The sequence below is a fragment of the Parasteatoda tepidariorum genome, chromosome 3, assembly GCF_043381705.1.
Source record: "Parasteatoda tepidariorum isolate YZ-2023 chromosome 3, CAS_Ptep_4.0, whole genome shotgun sequence".
NCBI lineage: Eukaryota > Metazoa > Arthropoda > Arachnida > Araneae > Theridiidae > Parasteatoda > Parasteatoda tepidariorum.
This window is the reverse complement of record NC_092206.1, coordinates 81,331,311-81,354,565: the sequence shown is the minus strand read 5'-3', so window position 1 is coordinate 81,354,565 and position 23,255 is coordinate 81,331,311. Positions and strand designations below refer to the sequence as shown.

General features: G+C 26.0%; 2 protein-coding genes across 2 annotated transcripts in view; both read right to left on the bottom strand.

Annotated features, from left to right (window-relative positions):
• Positions 1 to 3,850, bottom strand: part of LOC107446844 (synaptic vesicle glycoprotein 2C-like) — a 145,952-nt gene extending 142,102 nt beyond the window's left edge. The window contains exon 1 of the mRNA XM_043042000.2: positions 3,547 to 3,850. The gene's annotated coding sequence lies outside the window, so the exon portion shown is untranslated. The remainder of the gene's footprint in view (positions 1 to 3,546) is intronic.
• An 18,003-nt stretch (positions 3,851 to 21,853) lies between these two features.
• Positions 21,854 to 23,255, bottom strand: part of LOC107446843 (glutamate-gated chloride channel-like) — a 78,222-nt gene continuing 76,820 nt past the window's right edge. The window contains exon 9 of the mRNA XM_043041999.2: positions 21,854 to 22,767. Coding sequence (XP_042897933.2) covers positions 22,507 to 22,767 — 261 coding nt within the window. The 3' untranslated portion in view covers positions 21,854 to 22,506. The remainder of the gene's footprint in view (positions 22,768 to 23,255) is intronic.

Below are 23,255 nucleotides of genomic sequence, written 5' to 3'. Positions count from 1 at the left end.
TATATATATATATATATAAGTATTCATTTTTATATCTTCTCTAAAAATGTTTTATTTGTTTTGTCATACTTATTTGTACGTAAAAATCATTGCAAAATGTTTAAAATGACTTTTAAGCTGAATGAAAGTAGTTCAGAGTGCAATTCTTTTGCTTTCCAATAAAACAAATTGTATCAACAAAAGATGTATGTGTGGACAATACAAATACTAATACTAATACTAATACAAATACTAATACAAACAATACAAATACTAATACAAATACTAATACAATACTAATACAAAGTAACTAATACTAATACTAATACAAAGTAATATTTGAACTGTTAATTTGGTTTCTAAGTTAAGCTTATTTTAAAATATTGAAAGATGTATTATACCCCAAGTTTAAAGAAGACAATGGATGAAAAACAAATATTTTACACAGAAAAAATATTACAGCAAATTGGGACGAGAAATAAAATTTTTATTTTTAACCTCTTGTATAGGTTAATATTTATTTTGTTCATGTAGACAGAAATTTGAAAGAAACTAACTCTTAGTACTATTGATCTAAGAATACTATAACTATATTGATAGACATAATTTTATCATAGTGCTAAAACATATTAATGTAAGCTTATGTATTATCATTAAACTTAAAAATGTATGCTCTAGAATAACACACAAAAGAGCTTTTTTCGATATTAAAAATTTCAACTCAGTAAAAATTTGTTACTCCTGTTACACATTTACTAAGGCAATTAAAACTAAAACATTATTAAGAGCATTCGGAATGTGCTTGAAATAAGAAGCATAAAGCATTAATCACGAATGTAAATAAAAATTTTATTTTCAAGTAAAGAAAAAACTGTAAAATTTAGAGCTAGTTACGGTAAAAATTGTTTATGAAACGAAAAGTTAAGGGCTTTTTAATCTTCATAAAAATTTAAATTGTTATAGGCAGATACGCATCTTCAAGTTAAATAATTAAGTAAGAATTAGATTAAAGTATTCATATAGAATTCGCGAAAACTCAAAGTTACATTTTATAAATATTATTATATTCTTACATTTTGTAATTTATTTCATATTCCATTCTTAAAATTTTTGAACATCTCTTAATTTTTTTAAATATTTAAGATTTTAAGATAAGTGATAAATTCATGTTTTTATACTCAGAACGAAGTACTTAAATTCGAAGTTAACGAAATACTTAAATTATTTTAAATTTTCTAAATAAATATTAACCATGTCACCTCAGTGTCATTTTTCTATTAATTCATTATTTTGATAAAAACTAAAAATTAAATTTCATAATGTTTTTGCTTTTTTTGCTTTTTTTATTAAGGATAAATTAATTTTTCAAATAAAGATCTAGACACACAATTAACAATGTATATTAAAATTTATAATTTAATGTAAATTTATGACTATCATTAGCTTAGATCTACACATTGTGCTGTCCTTTACAATCATTATGGGCGTAACAGTTATCATAATAGCTTTGATATCCCGTATTTATTTGTTTCTCTGAAGAAACATTACTTGAAAAAATAAAAAAATAAAATATTTTGTAAATTGTATTATTCTACAGTAAACATAATTTTTAAAAATTCCATCATACTTATTACAAAAATTCTACGAAAATAATTTCTAAATTTCATATTTTTAAAAGTAATATAAGAATTTGAATAAAGTTTTCAACTCGATATAATTGTTTATAATTCAAAATACGGTTTCCGTAACTTTAGTTATGTTCAATGTAAATATATTTATCAGATTAAACTATTTCATAAAAATAACTTTAGTTTATCAAATTATCATCATTTTTATTTTTAAATGCGCGTAATATATATTTAAATATTTATTAATAAAAGTGATAATTAGTGCAAAAGAAATAATTCATTTGCATTGAGAGCATTTAAAATTTCACTCCCAGTTGCACTTATAAAACATATTTTATTTAAAAAGTACAATTTAATATGCATTTCTGTAAATGTTGCAAGATCCTTTAGGTCAAATTTTGTAATTATATATATTTCAAATGGAAGCATAAAATCAGATCTAAGCAATTACATTATTCTAAATAGATTTGACCATGCTATAGCAATAATTATAAGTTTATAACATAGCATTAGTTAATAATAATAGCTATGAAGTAAAACACAACCAATCATATCAAGCCAATTTATAAAAACAAATGACATTAAATCTACTTACCAGTGATAACCAAAGAATTAGGAAATTATTTGATTAATTTATCATGCAGTACTGTAAGTAAAAATATTTTAATATCAAATATGGTACCTGACTTAATTTTTTGAAAAAAATTAACCACTCAAACAAAATAATTATAGTTTGGATAATGAAAACTTTAAAATGTCGGCAGCTAATTTTAAAATTAATTAGTAGATGATGTCATGTCAAATTATTCAGTTATTGGTAACAAGTCAAAACATGCATTTACAATTTTTATCTCAAATTACTCCACTATCGGTAACAGTGAAAAAAGTGCGCAATCATTTGCATAATTTGTTACACACAACTAAATATTAAATTAAACTCACTAATCTTTATTTTTTTAGAATGACACTTTCTAATGCGCATTACATTTCTATAAAACTAATTATTTGTGTCTTTAACAAAAAAACTAGATCCTCCAGACCACTTAAACTAAATCTTGCATACCTCAAACAAAACTGGCTACTCATACTAAAATCAATTATGAATGGGTATTAAGTCAAAATATGCAGTAATTGGCAGTTTGAAATTATGCAATGATTTCACAGAATGTGAAAATAGATATGCGTAAAATATATGTTGCCCAAATTTATTTTCTTTTAAAAATGACTCTCATGAATACATAATGTATTTCTATAACTACCTCTATTAAACTAATTTTATGTTCCTTCATCTACAAAGTTATGCAAGCCAGACAACTTATAAAATATTTCATACCTTATTGCTAAGACATTTAAAATTCCAACCAGCAACTGATACCAAAATAAATTATGAAATAGCATGGAATCAACGTAAGTAATAATTTAAGTAGCATAAAATTGTTCAATCATCCCACTCCAAATAAAAATAATTACATATAAAATAAATTCCCTTTATCTACATTTTTGAAGAATAAAAGTCTCTAATATGCATTTCTATAATTATAAAACTATTTTTAGTTTCCTTATCTACAAAGTTATAGAAAGTAGACTAATATTTCAAAATGTTAATTAAATCAAATCTCCCGCTTACAACTGATACCAAAATCAGTTATGAATTAGCATCGAATCAACGTAAGCAATAATTGGTAGCATAAAATTATTCAATCATCTTTCACTGTACGTAAAAGTAATTGCATATAAAATAAATTTCCTAAATCTACATTTCTGAAGAATAAAACTCTCTAATATACATTTCTATAATTACTTCTATAAAACTATTTTTATGTTTCTTTATCTACAATGTTATAATGCAAGCAGACTAGTATTTCATAATGTTAAGTAAATCAAATCTCCCGCTGGCAACTAATACCAAAATCAATGGGAAAAACTAAAAAAAAGTTACCTTTTAGAAACAATCCAAAACCAAGTTTAGAAGATGCGCCATTTTATTTATTTTTCAAACCAAGGGAAAAAGTAAACCGAATTCTAAGCCCTGCACAATTGACTTCTTTTCGTAAGAAATGCAAATACTATTTTTCTGATCGCACTAGACCGTCGACCGAAACACGATAAAATGCAAATAACTATTCTGCTTTCAATGCGTAGAAAGAACCGGCGCAAGTACTTTCGAGTGCCTAAGTACCCAAACTAAAACGTGAGCATTTGAAGGGATCGCCTCTTGCGTCTCCGAGTATTGATTTAAGGGTAAAATGTTCGATCACCGGTGTCAGTCCTCAGCGCCATCTGGAGATCTTTCTTGACACGATAGAAAGTAAGTTTGGAAACTTCCAAAAAATAAAGGTCATTGTTATAGACATGAAAAGTACTGACATTCTTTTTTCTTTCAGGGAAAATATCCTATTAACTTCATTGCAACTCAAGGCAATCTAGGCAAAGACTATAATCACTAACATATACGGATCGTTTAGTCGTGTATGTTAATCATTATAGTCTCATGGATCATATTTATTTTCTGTTAAAATAAACTCAGAAATGCTCGTTTAAATTATTGAATACTCGAAAATGACCATAGTATAATGTGTATTTATGAGGGCAAGATTTCATGTTCAACTTATCTAATATTAAACGAATGGAAGAACTGTGCTGTCCGCATTGGGCTTCGAATCCCCAATTAGGTAGTTAATGAGAAGATAATTAATCTATATCAGCTATATATTTGGTGAGATAGGCTGCATGTATTTTATCTGCATTTAAAATAGAACAATCGTCAAAGATGAAAAAAAGAAAAGTGGCATATTTAAACTTAACTTTAATAAAATTGAAACAACAAAATCATACAAGATACTAGACGTCTAACATAAGGAAAAGTGAAAAAATGCAAAGTGCAAGGTGAAAGGTCAAACTTTTGAAATAGTATATAACTACGCACTGAAATATTTATACATATTTTATTTATTTGAATTCAGTTCAGTTTGTTTTAGTTTGTACTTCAGGTTGGTGTAGAAACTTATAGGTTGGATAGGTACACGGGAATTTCGGTACTTAAACTTAGTATGTGATCATCATTAAAACATTTTACTATATAACTACCTGAAAAATAATTTGCAAATCAAAATAACAGAAAAGTCATATCACCGCACTTTAAAAAACACTATCAACACACTTTAAGTCTTACATTTGATACTCTCATTCTCTCATTGAATATTTTTCGGAAAACGAATTGACCTGCCTTTTAAAACTGAATAGTCTTTATTTGAACAAATAAATTGGCCAAGCCTATGCATATGAAGTATGTATATAACAAACTTAACTGTTAGAAATTTTTGGTAAAAATGGATAAACAACAAGTTATTGAATTGTTATTTTACCATATTCATATAAAAGAGTACATAAGATCGATAAAGAAAGAAGGTATTCAAACTGTTAACTGTAAAAAAAAACCATTTATTAACTGCTTTCACCTTATACAGTTAAACAACCAAACTTTTTTAGCACCAACTAGATCCATATAATGAAGCCAGTTCGTTTTTTGCATCTGGACACATTTTATAGCTGGGAGGACTAACCTGTCATTCTTATGAAAGACAAAACAGGGGTTCGTGTTCCAACATTGACACCACAATATTTCCTCCATTTCCTTCAACACATGAAGAGTTGCCAGTGTCCTGCACTCCACAATTTGCGAATTCGTACTATTAGAATACGATACTCTTATCCACGCATATATGGCAGCACCATGAAGCTGCTTAACAAAAACATAGCTTCGCAATTTCCATCTCTTACGATAGGTGAAAAAATCAAATATACTATTTAAACCACATTCAACAGTACTTTTGATAAAATACAACTCAACTACAACCTAATTCCAATGCCTATTTTCTGGAAAAAAGCCTCCAATGTTCAGTTAAGTTTCTTTCTCACTGTTTTGAAACCATGCTAGTTGTAAATGGTTATAAAACCATACACTTTTGTATTTATAGTTTTTTAACCATACTAGTTTTAAACGGCTTCAAAGCCACAAAAGTAAAAAATATTATTTACTGTAAACAATACGGTTATTTGGATGAACAAACTGCAGCCGGTTATTTTACCGTAATTTTAGAATGAAACTTTTTGCAGAGTGTTGTACATACATAAAAGTACAAAACAATTTTCAGGAAGTGCTGGAATATTGTAAAGTAAGTTTTCATAAAAAATTACGTTAGTAGAAACGTCCATATATTTCTCTTTCCATACATATCTCTTATTTTACAGATAATACATATCCATACATATCATTCGTTATGTATGTGTCGGTGGTAATATTTAAAAAAAAAAATTAAGATGCAATTTTTATACGAAAAACTTACGGAAGGAAATTTCATAATGTTGTTCAGAATAATTTTCTTTATTTCTTTTGAAATTAGCATTTCAGATTATCTAATCCAAAACTGAATTAAAATTACATTTATTTTGAATAAAACATCCAAACCCGACGTTTCCATTTCGAGCTACTTTGCTTTTATTTAGGATTATTCTAAAAATCTAATTTAAATTCTGACGGTTAATTTGCTTCAACTAAATAACCAAAATATCTCCCCTTAGTTTCATTATTTGACTTTTCTTAAATATATATGAGCCTAAAATATGTATTACCCGGCAAATTTATTGTAAAACCAAACGAAATTCCAACGAAAAGTTCCTCCTTATGAATTTTTCATTTTACTAAACTAAGCATGAATAATGATCCAAATTTCCGTTCCCTTTGTAGAATTACTAAGCAAATATCATAAACAAAAGTTGAAGCTATGCGTCAGGAAAAGCGATAAGCATTATCGTCTAAATTTGTTATGAGGAGAAAATATTTTATAGATCGTGTTGTGAGATCTCATATCAACGATATTATCATTTAAAATTCCATTTCTCAAATGTAATATGAGTTCTTCGCGTTTAACTTCTTGAGGTCCCAGACTCTGATATCATAATATAGTGAGCAAAAAAATAATATATTCTTGAATAATTTTGCTCTTTTTTTCAAGTTTAATGTCAATTTCAATTTTAAAGGATTTATTATAAATATGCCAATTAATTAACTTAGTTGATTTATTATTATTCGAAATATTTTTAATTTACTTAGTTGATTTATTATTATTCAAAATATTTTTAAATTGTAAAGTGTAAAAATTTTTATATCATTTTAAACTAGATTGCTTTAAAAACTAAATTCCAAAATTTGATTGAAATAGATCATTCTAGCTCTTGAATTATAAAATTAAAATTATTTGACTGATATCTTTTTTATTTTGGACAAATCTCATACCAGCGATATTATAATGAGGTCGATGATGATCAACGATATTATCGCTTAAAATTCCTTTTTGAAAACGTGATATGAGATGTTGACATAAGCGAGAATAACTTTTGTTCTGATAAATAGATTTTTACAAATTTAAAATCAATTTCAATTGTTTAAATAAATGATTTCAAATATGCAAACTAATTTACTCATTTCATTTCTTAATAGTCTAAAAGTTTGGTTTTTACATCATTTTACACTAATCAAATTGTAACATAATTTTAAAATATATAACTTAAAATATGAGTGAAATAGGTTTTATAGCTCTTGAATATCAAACCTGAAATTATTTAAGTTTTGAATTTTGTCATTTAAATAATTTAAAGGAATAAAAAAGTTTTATGTATTACAAATAAAATTTTTCGACTAGATCTTAAATTATAAAAAATAATTAATAAAAAAAACATTTTACTGAATTATCTATGGATAAACAAATTTCAAAATTGTCGGCAAATATTTATCTACCCATTTAAAAATTTCACAATATTTGAAAAAATGAGCGAAAAGTGAAATTAACCTTCGAACGGCATTCCATATTGAACTAAAAAGACTTTTCAAGAAACTAAAAGGATTTTTCAGGTCACAGTTTACTCCTCCTTTTGATGGTCAAGAATTCAAATATGTTGAAAAGTTTACTCAGAAAACCAAATTTTTATGTCTGATTCCAAAATTTAATTAATAATCAGTTTAAATTAATAAGTATATTTGAAGTTGACCCTATGAAAATCAGATCACTAAAACAAAACTTTTGCGGGACACATTTTTCTTTGTATACATTGCTCAAAATAACAGTTAACTGCTTAGTTAAAAAAAAGTAATAATTAATCAATGGATACTTATTTTGGTTCTTAGATTTGGTTCTAAATGGTTTGAGAAAAATCACGAAAATAAACGAAAGTTTACGAAAATACTTTTGTCGCAAACTTTACGAAAATACATTTGTCATAAAGTTTTCAAAAATGAATTTTAATTATTCATTTCTTATAAATTTCATATATTAATTTTCCAAACATTGTGTTATTTTTTTAAAGTCAATACTGATGAATTTTTTTTTATATATATTAAGGAGAATTTGTAAAAAAGTATTATTTCTTTGCTAAAAATTAAAGAATGTATTTAAGTATTGTTTGAATGATGAAAAAATTTTCTTTTCGTTTACTCAAAACAAACTAAAATATTAGCATTTTTATTCAAAATAAATTAGAGAATTGAATGAAATATATTATTTAATATCATATATAAATTCAATATCAAACTTCAGTTCAATAGGTGCTGAAATTAACTTAGCAAATTTGTTAAGCTTTTTCATATACTGTTTCCATGAAATAATTATATAAAATATTCAAAATAGAACATACATTTTGAGAAAATTTCAAAATAATGTCCCGTTTCCCTTTTATAATATTCAATTCTTCTCACTGGTAGGGAGCTGGGTCCATGTCTGAGAGTTCGTGGGTTCGAACCCCGCCGGCCGAAGACTCCCCGTGTAATAAAGTGACTGATGCTTGTTAAATCTGTCGAGTCACAAAAGTCCTCCACGTTCCAATAACAAATCAATACCTCTGGACCTCTGGGGGTACTGGATTGGAGATCGATCGTTCTTTGATTCAAGTCAAAATTACGATCTGTGGGTGAATGAATGGATGTATGAATGGGTCCGTCCTATAAATGGGTGCGACGTTTGGTGCGAATTCTTGGCCATAGATGGCGCCACTGGAAAACAAGAACAATCGCACCCCTCTGCCTTAACGTCAGCAACAACAATTCTTCTCACTTAGTCACTGATGATTCAAACTTTATGTTTCTTTTATCCTCGAATGTAGCTTTATTTCTTATTGCTAATTAAGCTTGAATTAAAAGAAAATATTTGCTCCTTTTGTTATTTAATAATTCTTCCCCATGCAATTAACTAATATCTAATCAAATACAATTTGCATGAATACTATTTTTTTTAAATTTAAGATAAGCTGAGATTTTAATTTTTTTTTAATAATTAGAAATACGTTCTTAAATTTTATAAACAATTTTATTTAAAGGAAATCCCCCTACCAGTTTCTTAGAAATTTTCTAAATCATTGTCGCATTTAATATACTAAGGGAATTAATTAATGACTATGTCAACCTTCATCTATCAAAAGGTACCTCNATAAACAACAAGTTATTGAATTGTTATTTTACCATATTCATATAAAAGAGTACATAAGATCGATAAAGAAAGAAGGTATTCAAACTGTTAACTGTAAAAAAAAACCATTTATTAACTGCTTTCACCTTATACAGTTAAACAACCAAACTTTTTTAGCACCAACTAGATCCATATAATGAAGCCAGTTCGTTTTTTGCATCTGGACACATTTTATAGCTGGGAGGACTAACCTGTCATTCTTATGAAAGACAAAACAGGGGTTCGTGTTCCAACATTGACACCACAATATTTCCTCCATTTCCTTCAACACATGAAGAGTTGCCAGTGTCCTGCACTCCACAATTTGCGAATTCGTACTATTAGAATACGATACTCTTATCCACGCATATATGGCAGCACCATGAAGCTGCTTAACAAAAACATAGCTTCGCAATTTCCATCTCTTACGATAGGTGAAAAAATCAAATATACTATTTAAACCACATTCAACAGTACTTTTGATAAAATACAACTCAACTACAACCTAATTCCAATGCCTATTTTCTGGAAAAAAGCCTCCAATGTTCAGTTAAGTTTCTTTCTCACTGTTTTGAAACCATGCTAGTTGTAAATGGTTATAAAACCATACACTTTTGTATTTATAGTTTTTTAACCATACTAGTTTTAAACGGCTTCAAAGCCACAAAAGTAAAAAATATTATTTACTGTAAACAATACGGTTATTTGGATGAACAAACTGCAGCCGGTTATTTTACCGTAATTTTAGAATGAAACTTTTTGCAGAGTGTTGTACATACATAAAAGTACAAAACAATTTTCAGGAAGTGCTGGAATATTGTAAAGTAAGTTTTCATAAAAAATTACGTTAGTAGAAACGTCCATATATTTCTCTTTCCATACATATCTCTTATTTTACAGATAATACATATCCATACATATCATTCGTTATGTATGTGTCGGTGGTAATATTTAAAAAAAAAAATTAAGATGCAATTTTTATACGAAAAACTTACGGAAGGAAATTTCATAATGTTGTTCAGAATAATTTTCTTTATTTCTTTTGAAATTAGCATTTCAGATTATCTAATCCAAAACTGAATTAAAATTACATTTATTTTGAATAAAACATCCAAACCCGACGTTTCCATTTCGAGCTACTTTGCTTTTATTTAGGATTATTCTAAAAATCTAATTTAAATTCTGACGGTTAATTTGCTTCAACTAAATAACCAAAATATCTCCCCTTAGTTTCATTATTTGACTTTTCTTAAATATATATGAGCCTAAAATATGTATTACCCGGCAAATTTATTGTAAAACCAAACGAAATTCCAACGAAAAGTTCCTCCTTATGAATTTTTCATTTTACTAAACTAAGCATGAATAATGATCTAAATTTCCGTTCCCTTTGTAGAATTACTAAGCAAATATCATAAACAAAAGTTGAAGCTATGCGTCAGGAAAAGCGATAAGCATTATCGTCTAAATTTGTTATGAGGAGAAAATATTTTATAGATCGTGTTGTGAGATCTCATATCAACGATATTATCATTTAAAATTCCATTTCTCAAATGTAATATGAGTTCTTCGCGTTTAACTCCTTGAGGTCCCAGACTCTGATGTCATAATATAGTGAGCAAAACTGTTTTGAATATTCTTAAATAATTTTGTTCTTTTAGTTTTACTCTTTTTTCAAGTTTAATGTCAATTTCAATTTTAAAGGATTGATTCCAAATATGCAAATTAATTTACTTATTTGACTTATTATTAGTCAAAATATTTTTAAATTGTAAAGTATAAAAATTTTTATATCGTTTTAAACTAGATTGTTTTTAAAACTAAATTCCAAAGTATGAATAAAATAGATCATTCTAGCTCTGGAATAATAAAATTAAAATTATTCGACTGATTTTTTTTAAATTTTGGACAATCTCATACCAACGATATCATGATGAGGTCGATGAGTCGATGATGATCAACGATATTATCGTTTAAAATTCCGTTTTGAAAACGTGATACGAGATATTGACATAAGCGAGAATAACTTTTGTTCTGATAAACAGATTTTTACAAATTTAAAATCAATTTCAATTGTTTAAATAAATGATTTCAAATATGCGAATTAATTTACTCATTACATTTTTTAATAGTCTAAAAAGTTTGGTATCATTTTAAACTAATCAAATTTTAACATAATTTTAAATTATACAAATTAAAATATAAGTGAAATAGGTTTTATAGCTCTTGAATAATAAAACTGAAATTATCCGATCGATTCGATTTAAATTTTGGATTTTGTCATTTAAATAATTTAAAGGAATAAAAATGTTTTATGTATAGCAAATAAAAATTTTCGATTAATTCTAAATTTATAAATAAAAATAAATAAAAAAATATTTTTATATTGGATTATCTATGGAAAAACGAATTTTGAAATTGTCGGCAAATATTTATCTGTCCATTTAAAAATTTCACAAGATTTGAAAAAATACGCGAAAAGTGAAATTAGCCTTGAGGAGCCAAAACTTCGATTCATTCCATATTAAACTAAAGGGACTTAAATTTTCAGATCATAGCTTACTCTTCTTTTTGATGGTCAAAAATTAAAATATGTTGAAAAGTTTACTCGGAAAGCCAAATTTTTCTGTCTGATTCCAAAATTTAGTTAATAATCAGTTTAAATTAATATGCATATTTAAAGTTGACTCTATGGAAATCAGATCATTAAAAGAAACTTTTTGCAGGACACAATTTTTTATTACTCTTTGTACACATTGCTCGAAATAACAGTTGACTGCTTAGTTAAACAAAAATAATTAATCAATTAATACTTAATTTAGCTTTTATTTTTTGGTTCGAAATGGTTAAAGAAAAATCACGAAAGTAACCGAAAGTTTATGAAAATACTTTTGTCATAAAATTTACGAATATACATTTGTCATGAAGTTTTCAAAAATGAAATTTAAGTATTCATTTCTTATAAATTTCATGTATTAATTTTAAAAACATTGTATTACTTTTTTAAAGTCATTACTGATAAATGTATTTTTTTTATATTAGAGAGAATTTGCGATTTTTATTGATTCAAACTTTAAAAAAATATTATTTCTTTGTTAAAAATGAAAGAATGTAGTTAAGTATTGTTTGAATGATGAAAAATTTTCTTTTTGTTTACTCAAAGCAAACTAAAACATTAAAATTTTTTAATTGAATGAAATGGAATATTTAATATTATATTAATAATTAATATAATAAATGGAATATTTAATAATAATGAAATGAAATATTTAAAATATGGAATATTTAATGTATATATATATTTAATATCATATCAAAATTAAATTCAATAGGTGTTGAAATTAACTTAGCAGATTTTTTAAGCATTTTTATATACTCTTTTATGAACATTCAAAATAGAACATACATTTTTAAAAAATTTTAAAATTATGTCCCGCTTTTCTTTTAATATTCAATTCTTCTCACTTAATCACTGACATCACTATTCAAACTTTATATTTCTTTTATCCTCGAATGTAGCTTTATTTCTTATTGTTTTATTTTATTTCTTAAATAAAAGAAAAGATTTGTTCTTTTTGTTATTTAAAAATTCTTCCCTATGCAATTAAGTAATATCTAAGCAAATACAATTTCTTTGAATATTATTTTTTTAATTCAATATAAGCTGAAATTTTACATTTTTTTAATAATTTGAAATACGTTCTTAAATTTTAGAAACTGTTTTATTTAAAGGAAATCCCGCTACCAGTTTTTTAGAACTTTTCTAAATCATTGCCACATTTAATATACAGAAACAAATTGTTACAAAAAATCAATTTGAGGACTAAATGATTCAAAAATTTATACGCATTGGTGATCATCTATAAAAGATTCTATGCAGATTACTTTCCATGTGACTATACAAAAATTATGGGGCTACATAAATTATTTTTTTAACTGCAAGGGTTGTCTAATTTTGAAAAAAAAATCAGAACTCAAAATCTACACCAAAATAATGCGGCAATTTTTTTAACTCAAATTATTAATTTCAGAACTCTAATATACAAATTAGTGTTTAATTACAGTTTTACAGAGACATTCCTTAAAAATGAGAAAAAATTTTTTGTTTTAAACACTTGATTAAAAAGGGTCATAACATTCATGATGTATCCCTTAAAATCTCAAGAAAATGCAATTGTTTACTTTTTTAATGAAACTTTACGGTAATGACATGTTATAAATAAAATGATTATCTTATTTGCTGCAATGCATTATCTAAAAGGAATAATTTTATATAATATGAGTATGTATAGTAGTAATATTTAGTTTCTTAAAACTCTATCGAAGAATTTAAACTATAATTATCTGATAGAATCATTATTAGTATTATTTAAATTGGAAAAAGGATGCCTGTTGCAGCAAACTTAACTAAATTTTTGTCAATATTATATTATTAAGTAAAAGTTATTTTTTTGTCAACTGACAACAAAAATAATTAAAAGGGAGATCATTGTAATCAAGAAATATTGTTTGACATTTAACTAACCATTGATTGAACATGGTTTTCTTCAATTCTTAAAGTTATATTATTAATCAGTATTATCTATATCATTAAAGATCCTGATAAAACTTAAAGAATCCACGTATGAATGAAGATGACTATACATTAATATTTTTAAAAGTATAGCATTTTCAAAGATAAAAAAATAATTTTTCGATGTTCTTGCTCAGAGTTTTTGACAATGGATTTAGATTGTTGTCTTCTCCCTAGTTCGAAAATCTGAACTGTAACTGAAGTCTGCCAGTCTTACTTAAATTTTTATTCCACTTATTTACTTATCGATTTGTTTTAATCTTATTAATGTAAAATTAATGTTTAAAATTTAAGTTTATACATAGGTTTTGAAACAAATTAGTTAATTTCTTTGCTTGATATACAGTATAAAAAAACTTTTACGTTACAGCATTATGATACGTTATTTAGCTAACAATTTCAGCATAAATAAATTTTTAAAATATATAATGCATATTTAAAGTACATAATATATATATTTGATGTGTATAATATATATTTAAAGTATATAATCCTATGAAAATAAATAATTTAAAGAGTAATAAAAAAGTATATAAATATTTTCGTAGTTTTGACATTATTATAAATTTTCTTATAAAAATCTTTTTCTTTTTTTAAATAATTTTTATTTGTAAAATAATATATATTAAATATATGAAACAAGATTGTTGAGAAAATTGAAGAATTTGTTATCTAAGTAACAATTGGTAATTAAATAGATAATTTATTACTTTATTTATCTTTTATTCAAAACCGTCCAAAATACATTCAAAATTTTGCAACAAATTCATCACGCATCTGTATAAGCATGTGAAGCATTCTGATAAACAGACTATTGACATTGTTAAAATAAACTACAAAGCATACCAATTTCTTCCAATTACTTTTATTTATACACATACACAAAAAACAGACTAAAGAAATTTCTGTACAAAATGTTCATCAAAATATCAACATGATAGTAAATAATATACTATAATACATAATAAAACACAATTTAGTTGGAATTAAAAATGATAATAATACACTTGTTACAGTAAAGAATAATTGATCCAGACTCTTTTATTTAAACTAAAAGAATAATTCCGAAGCTTGATTTTTCTTTCAAAAGTGAGCATTAAATTGTTTTCAATTTAAAAATAAATTTTTAATCTGTGGTTTAGATGTGCATTACCGTTCATGAACTTCTAAGAAAATAGAAAAATAATCTATAACCAATTTTGATGAAAGTTATTACATTTCTTTCTATTTTTAAAAAAATATAATTTCAATGTGCTATAGCTTTGACAACATCTAAAATACAAGTAATTTCTCAATAGGAAGTAAATTCTCAATACAAGTTAAAATTAATGAACGTAGTACTTAATGTTGGAAGGAATTAGAGTTAAAAGATGTTAAGATAAAATTTTCTTCAAAAATCCATTATTTAATATGTTTATAATGATAAAAAGGGGATAAATAATAATGAAAATTATTATGATGTAAGTAGAGTTGATAATAATAAATATTAGAAAGCGTATTATTATAATGAAAATAATGAAAGGAAAGTCTTTCAAAGGGCATTTTTCTGAAAACGGTAATTCGGAATACGGTTAAAAAACTAATCTGATTATGTCATGATTTTAAAATGGGTTTGCATGTAAGAACTAGCGAATGCCTTGAATAAGAAGCAAGTAATTTTAGATTAGGTTGACTATTAATAAGAAAATAATATGAAATGCTTGAAAACTGATTACTAGCATCATAATAAAATTTTCAAAACATTTTAAACTAGGTTTAAACATAAGTGAACACTTTTCTTCAGCTTAAAAACTAATAAGAAATAACCCAATAACTAATAGTAAATGTCCAGTTTATTTTTATGCTAGAATACCACGAGTTAATAAAAAATTATTCCTAAAGCTTATCATACTAAATATCAAAAATCAAATCACCCTCCAAAAATGTTCAGTTGATACTCCAATTACTCCAGATTTTTTAATTTAAATAAAATTACTCCAGATTTTTATTTTCAAATAAAATAAAGAAGCTTCCAGTCAAGTAATTTTCTTTATTACATTTAAAAAAAAAGAAAAATGCATTTATTTTTAAACATTAATTAGGTGTAATATTAAACTTTCTTTTAAAGGATTAACTTTTTATTTTCAGTTGAAAGCCAACAAATGTTAAGGTATTATTAAAGACCCTATTTGCAATAATAGACTTTAAATATGGGCACTAAAGTAGGATTATGTTTTTCATCTTAAACCAGTAATCCGGTAAACCAGGCATCAACTTTAAACAAACTTAACTAATAATCATAAAAATCAGGAGTTTTGTATTTTAGTTAGTGGGGTAGATCCCATCGGATGTCTTTAAAATTTGTATTCACTGATGGAAATATCATGGAATTTAAAGTATTTTTTTTAATAAATAAATTTTTAAAAAATTTCCAATAAATTTATTTCTGTTAGATTTGCACAGAGTGAAAACTCTAATATTTAATCAAGATGAGTCTTAAACTCAATATTTTCAAATTGAAATAATTACAAAACTCCTTCAAGACTTATGAGAGTTTTCCAGTACTTAGTTACTCACTAAAAAGCTATTTCTGTAACTTAATGTACAAAAATAATAATCATGATGAAAATATACTATAAACCAAAATGAAAAAAATCGCTGAAAATCTCTAAATTTCAACCAAAATATTTAAAATTTAGAATATCCTTACACAGTAAAAATATTTCATGTATCTGAACAGCAAGAATAGTGACAACTACTTTACACCAAAGTAACGTTTAATTAAATGTTCCTCTACACCAAAACCAAGGTTTCTTGGTGAATTGAAACACCCACAATGTTCTTTTACACTACTTGGTGTAAAGTAGCCGCCACGATATTCGTTATAAAGTAACATTAAAATGTATAATTTCAGTAAAATTAGATACACATACAAATCAGCAAAGTTAATCGTACAATACTATATAAAGTAAAAAATATAAACTTAGAATGCATACATACAATATTTCTTAAAGTAAAATTAGTTTGTTAATCAGACATCACAGCGCAGGCAGAATATTAATAGGAATTCGAACAAAACTGAAGTGATTAAAAGTTAAATATTATCAGGTCATTTTACACAATTGACAGATTTATGTAATTCTTAGGAGAATATAAATATTCTTATTATACAACTAAAAACATACACAATTTTATAGCAGTTTATATGAGTAGTTTGTAAAAACAATTCGACGAGAAGATTTAAATTACTGTGCTAATAATCGACCACAATTATTATTTTTTATCGATCACTAAAGCAGGGGTTTCCAACTTACAAAAGGCCGGGGACCGCAATTAAAACACCAGTCAAATGGAGAGGGCGCAACTTTATCAAAATTTTATATAGGACTCTTTAATGTTTGAAGGAACAATAAATATTACTGTCAGATGTTAGTCAAGTTGCACAAAACAAAAGTATTGAATTACAAATAATACAAATATTTTCTTGAATGCAAAACCTGAGAAATAAATTTTTTTGCACCGTTGGTATGTTAAATTTCACAGAAACGAAGAAATTAGGTTTTTTTAAACGAAAGAAAAGTATTTTAAGCCCATATAGAATTTTTTACGAAATTTGTCCGCAAAAAATGACAACTAATATATTTTAGTTCGCGGGTCACAAAAAAAAATGCTTCGCGGGACGGATGCGGCCCTCAAAACCGCCAGTTGGTAAACACTGGTAAAGAGGATTGAAAATTGCTTGGTATGATCAATTAAATCTGAAAAAAATATTGGTCGCCATGTTTTCAACTTCTTGAAATTTTACAATTATTCGCCTTTACACTTCTAATAATATTGTCAAAAGTAAAACATGCTCTACCTTAATTTCGTACAAAAATTTAATTAAATAGCTTAAATATATATTCTAATTTTTTGCAAAATTTTTCTAATTTCTGTGAAATTTAAAAAACACAATCTTCTTCACCATCGATCTTCAAATTTACAAATTGGTGTGAGCTTTATCAATTACCAGTGTTAAAATTAACCTACACAATTTGAAGCTTGTGAGAATGCTCTATTTGGTATCAACTTAAAATAAAATTATCATTCACACTATTTTTCGAGTTTTTCAACACCAAATTTGTATAAGTATTAGAAAACAGTTAGTTTTTAAAGTGTACATAAGTCCGGATCCTGGGCCCCATCAAAAAATGCTGTCTCCAATAAAGTGACAAAGAAAACTGTTAACGCAATATCCATGTTGAATTTTTTTGGTATAAAAATACTCATTTACTATTCCAATTTTCATTTGGAGTAGGATGATTAGTTATTGGTTTGGATGAATATTAAATGAAATTTTGGAAAATAATTTATTGCATATCTGACTGTTTTTGTTTAAATGTTAATATTAGTTAATCTAAATACATTTAATTCTTGCAAAATTTAAATTGACATTGATTTTAATTTGCTGTGATTAGAATTCACAATCTAAACATGCTTAAACTTTAATCCATTTGAATTGAAATAATTTTTTACATATTCTAATGATATTAAAATGTTACTTTTTTTGACTGATACCTATTATATAACTCAATTAAAATTGGCTTATACTTACCTCATAATTTGCTCTTAAAAAATAAAATGTAACCTTATTCAGATTTCAGAAAATAAATCAAATTCATTTTAATCTCAAAACATCACAAAATTAATTTACTTTTCAATCGTCACGAAACAGTATACAAACACTAACTAACACTAGCACTAAGATATACTAGTATACAACAGACTACTGATCATGCAAAAACATTTTAGCATTTCTACTTACCTAGAAACTAGCGGCTTAAATGCATTTGTCGCTAAATGTTAGCGATGAAGTTGATCCATTTTGCGAATATCAATAGTTAGAGTTTACGATCTCTAGTATCGAAATATTATTTGAAAGATATATTCGTAAAATATATTCCTTAGTGTGAAATATTGATATCTTAATATAGTATTTTTACAGAAATAAAACGAGTTTAAATGAGAGAGATATTCGTAAGATATATTCCTTAGTGTAAAATATTGATACCTTAGTATAGTATTTTTGCTGAAATAAGACATTCGTTAAAAATTATTGATTTTTAAAAAGCCTCAAAATGATATCAAAGGATTTGTAACTGTGGTGTTACAAGCTATTTGTTCTTCATATTCAAAATTATCTACATAAATGATTCAAAAAGAATCATATTCTTTCTCATTTTCATTTTTATCTCTAACCCTCTGGTAGAGTATTAATAATTTTTACTTGAATTTAAAAATAAGAAATGTTAATTTTTTGTCTTAGCATGTAGAAAACTTATTTTCTGATAAACCCTAAGCATATGCATAGAGTATTTAAAAAAATATAAACTGCATGATCATTTCATTTTAAATACTAAAGTTTTAAAAAAAATGCAGAAAGTGTTTTGTTCTATTCTATAATAATCTATAATAATTATCCAATACATTTCGATTCGATGTTAGGTTCTACTTGATGGTGTTTTGCATGCTTAATTGTGCATACAAAGAAAGCGTTACATTTGTAAAATCTGTGTTGGAAAGAAATTAAGTGTTAAATTAAATAAAAAAAATTTAAAAAATTTTGGTAGTTATAATGTATTGTTCTATTTTTACATGAAACGTTTTATTGGTATAGCTGAGTTTTTATATGTATAATAAATTTATATTATAAAAATACACGTATTCAAATTAAGATACTATACTTTTTTAGGGCTTTAACCCTCAAGTGAGTTTATTTTTTATTATTGACATACACTTGGTAAAAAAATAATCACGATAATATTGCTTTTAATTTAGTTACCCGTCTTTTAATGATCGGTCTAAAATTCCTTAATCTGTAAGCAAACCGTTTGGAATTCCAGCGATGAAGTAGATGCGAAAAAAAACTTACGAATTCTTCTCTTGGATTATAGATATAATCAATATTTAATGTCTGATTGAAAAACTACCGAAGAGAACTATATTATTAAAAAAGGAACAAACATTTTCCCATAAGATTTATAAAAGTTTGTCAAGAGTATTTTGATAAATAATGCATAAATCAAGCAGATATTTGAAAAAGTAATGTAAACACATATGAAAAATTGTAGTTAAAATTTATTTACATTCAAACTGACCAAAGATTTTAAGCATAATTATATCATCAGTTCTTTAAACAAATAACTGCTAATAATTAAAAAGAAAGAAAATCATACTTAAAGCAGAAATATTTTATAAATCACTGTTTGCATTTATATTATAATAATTCAATATCATTTATAGATATTCCTTTATGGACAAAAACATTATCGATCATTATATTTTTTCATAATCACACCTGTAAAAAATATTTTTCATTGCAGTTTCATATTTTGTGAAAAATATTTTAAAAGGTTTTAAATAATACATAGCACCAAAGCTTGTTATTGAGAAATATTCATTTTGCTGTAAAAATTTTTAATTAATTTATCATTTTTGCATACAAGCAGGCTACTAGAATTTAAAGGAATCTTATTTAACCACTATATTTATATTGGTATATTTCGATTCCTAATTTTGACTATTAATTTATACTATTAGCTTTTGTGAAAATTCAACTTTGAACTATTCATTCCTCTTTTCTTTATTTCAAAAAAGGAAAAGTCCTTCTTTGAAATAAGGAAAAAAGGAACACTTTACCTTCTTATCCATGCTTATGCACAGTTTTCGAATTTTGAAACATTTTGAAATAAAGTGAAAAATAACATTAAACTTTCAAATACTAGCAATGTATAATAACTTTACAGTAATTTTAAAACTATAGAATATCAGCGATAAAAATTCGCTGATTTTCGCAGCTTTTTTTTAAAGATTCATCAAAGTATTGGTGTATCTTTAAATAAAAAAATATGTATGTCTTTAACATTTTACATTTTGTTGAACATTATAATGAATGAAACAATGAGCCTATGATTCAATATCGATTATGGCTTACTCTTAGCGAATCAAGCTTGTCTAGATCACATCAACCTAAACTTTCGATCATGAAACTCTATAAGTAGGAACTAAAAAAATATGACAATTGTTCGAATCAATCATAGTTATGGTTCAATTTTGAAGTACCGAGCTTGTCTAGAACACGTGAACTTCAGAGAACGCTATAGTACGGGATAAATTTTCTTTGCAAATTTTCTTTAACCTCCATAAGAAGTTTAAAATTTGAAGTATAAAAAAGGTGAGCTCAAAAAAGCCTAAAGACAGATATGAAGTTTCAAGTACTGAAAAGAAATTTGCAAAATAAAATGAAAACAAAATATGAGAAAATAACTTAAAATTAAGTAATGGGGAAGTTCCCTTCCAATGATTTGTTTGCATTTTGTTATTTTAATTCCTTGCTTCAACAATTGGAATTTCATGGCTTGTTCTAGGTTTGCCTGAACTCACTTTTTCTTTCCCTTAAATTTTAAATTAGTTATGGATTTGACAGAGAATTTGCATTGAAATTTCTACTGTGCTATAGCGTCATCTTAATCTTTTGAGCATGGTATTCAGTAAGTAGGAACTAAAGAAAGTGCAATAATTTTTCGGATCAACAGCAGTTATGGTTCGGTTTTAAAAGACCGAGCTTGTATAGAACACATTTACTTAAACAATCTTTCGATTATGATATTCAATAAGTAGGAATTAAAGAAAAAACTACAATTCTTCGGAACAACAGCAGTTGTGGCACATTTTGAAGGAACAAACCTTGTCTAGAACACATTGACTTCAACAATCTTTCGATTATGATATTCAATAAGTAGGAACTAATGAAGAAAAAAATTACAATTCTTCGGAACGACAGTAGTTGTGGCTCATTTTGTAAGAACAACCCTCGTCTAGAATACATTGACTTAAACAATATTTCGAACATTTAATCCAATAAGAAAGAAGTAAAGAAAAAACAATACTTCTTTGGAACAACAGCAGTTGGAGCAAATTTTGAAGGAACAAACCTTGTCTAGAACACATTGACTTCAACAATTATGATATTCAATAAGTAGGAACTAAAGAAAAAAAACTGCAATTCTTCGGAACAACAGCAGTTGTGGCACATTTCGAAAGAACAAATCTTGTCTAGAACACAATAACTTCATCAATCTTTCGATTACGATATTCAATAAGTAGGAACTAAAGAAAAGCCTACTCTTTGAACCAACAGCAGTTATGGCGCGCTTTTACAGAACCGAGCATGCATACAACACATCAACTTAAGCTTTCAATCATGGAATTCAATATGTGAGAACTTAAAAAAACAACATTTCTTTGAATCAATAGCAATTCTGTCTTGCATTTGCATACTCATTTCAAACATATCAATTAAATCAAGAGAAAAATCATATTAATTAAATCGTATCAATTAATCACTCAAGACACCAGTGCTTTTTACTGTAAAATCCATTATTTTCTGGAATGAGTCAAGGAATAAAAAATCTGATGTACCGTACTTTTTACGGTAATAATTTCGGTAAAACCACTTAACCACTCTAATTAAATAATTGCTGTAAAAATTACAGTATAATATTTTGCGGTAAAAATGGATTTTACAGATGTTGCACCCAAAGTGATGGTACTTTATACCGTAATTTGATCTGAAATTTTCTACAGTGTGACTGATAAAAAAATCAACTAAAAGATTGACCTTTACAAATCCTGAGAAATTTCCAATTTAGAAGCTCGGGACTGATTCTCATACAGTGCATCAAGTCCTAGACTAATCATTAATTATTAGTTAACACGAAAATTACCATGGCCAATTAAATATTCCATGAAAATTTCTCATTCAAACAATTCATAAGATAAATACATTAACTATAATTTATGAATTTTAATTTTATGGTGCCCAGGAGAACCAATAAATGAGATTAAAAATAACGAAAGCACAAGGGAAGAGACATCTACAAACTCGATCAATGCTTTTGGCAGTTTGTTCTGTTAAATTTGCAAGATAGTGATCGCAGCAGTTTCCTTCTTTTTCTTCAAATGAATCATCTGGATATTCATTATCTTTTATCCTATTGCCAAATTGGCGAATAGCCGGACCGTTTGGAATGGCAGCAGATACTTTGTTTGTAGCAGTTGGCTGCCTTACAACCTAAAAATCAAATTTACAATAAAAGCTTCATTCATAAACATTCATAAAAGAATATTAAAAAAAACATGTAATATAAATGTAATTAAGCTTACATCCTCAATTAAAAAATATATTTCATATACTTTAGTGATATAATACATAAGAATTATTTCATTATACATTTAATTCATCAGAAATCATATTAAATTAAGTCCTAATTATTTTTTCTGAATAAAAAATTAAGCGAATATTTCATTTTTCATAGTATGGCTCTCCATTAAAAATCATTCAGCCGATATTACGGATTTTAAATGATGTTAAATTTGATAAACTCACTACCCCTTTAATATTCACCTTTAACAGTGAAAAAAACACTATCCACCCTGGATTACTTTTGATCTAATGATTGGATTTTCACTTTCTATGACTCAATCTTAATGGCTTGAGGGAGTGAACTCATATAAGTTAATTAATAAGCGCAGGTGATAGTTTAAGTTACGAAATCAGAC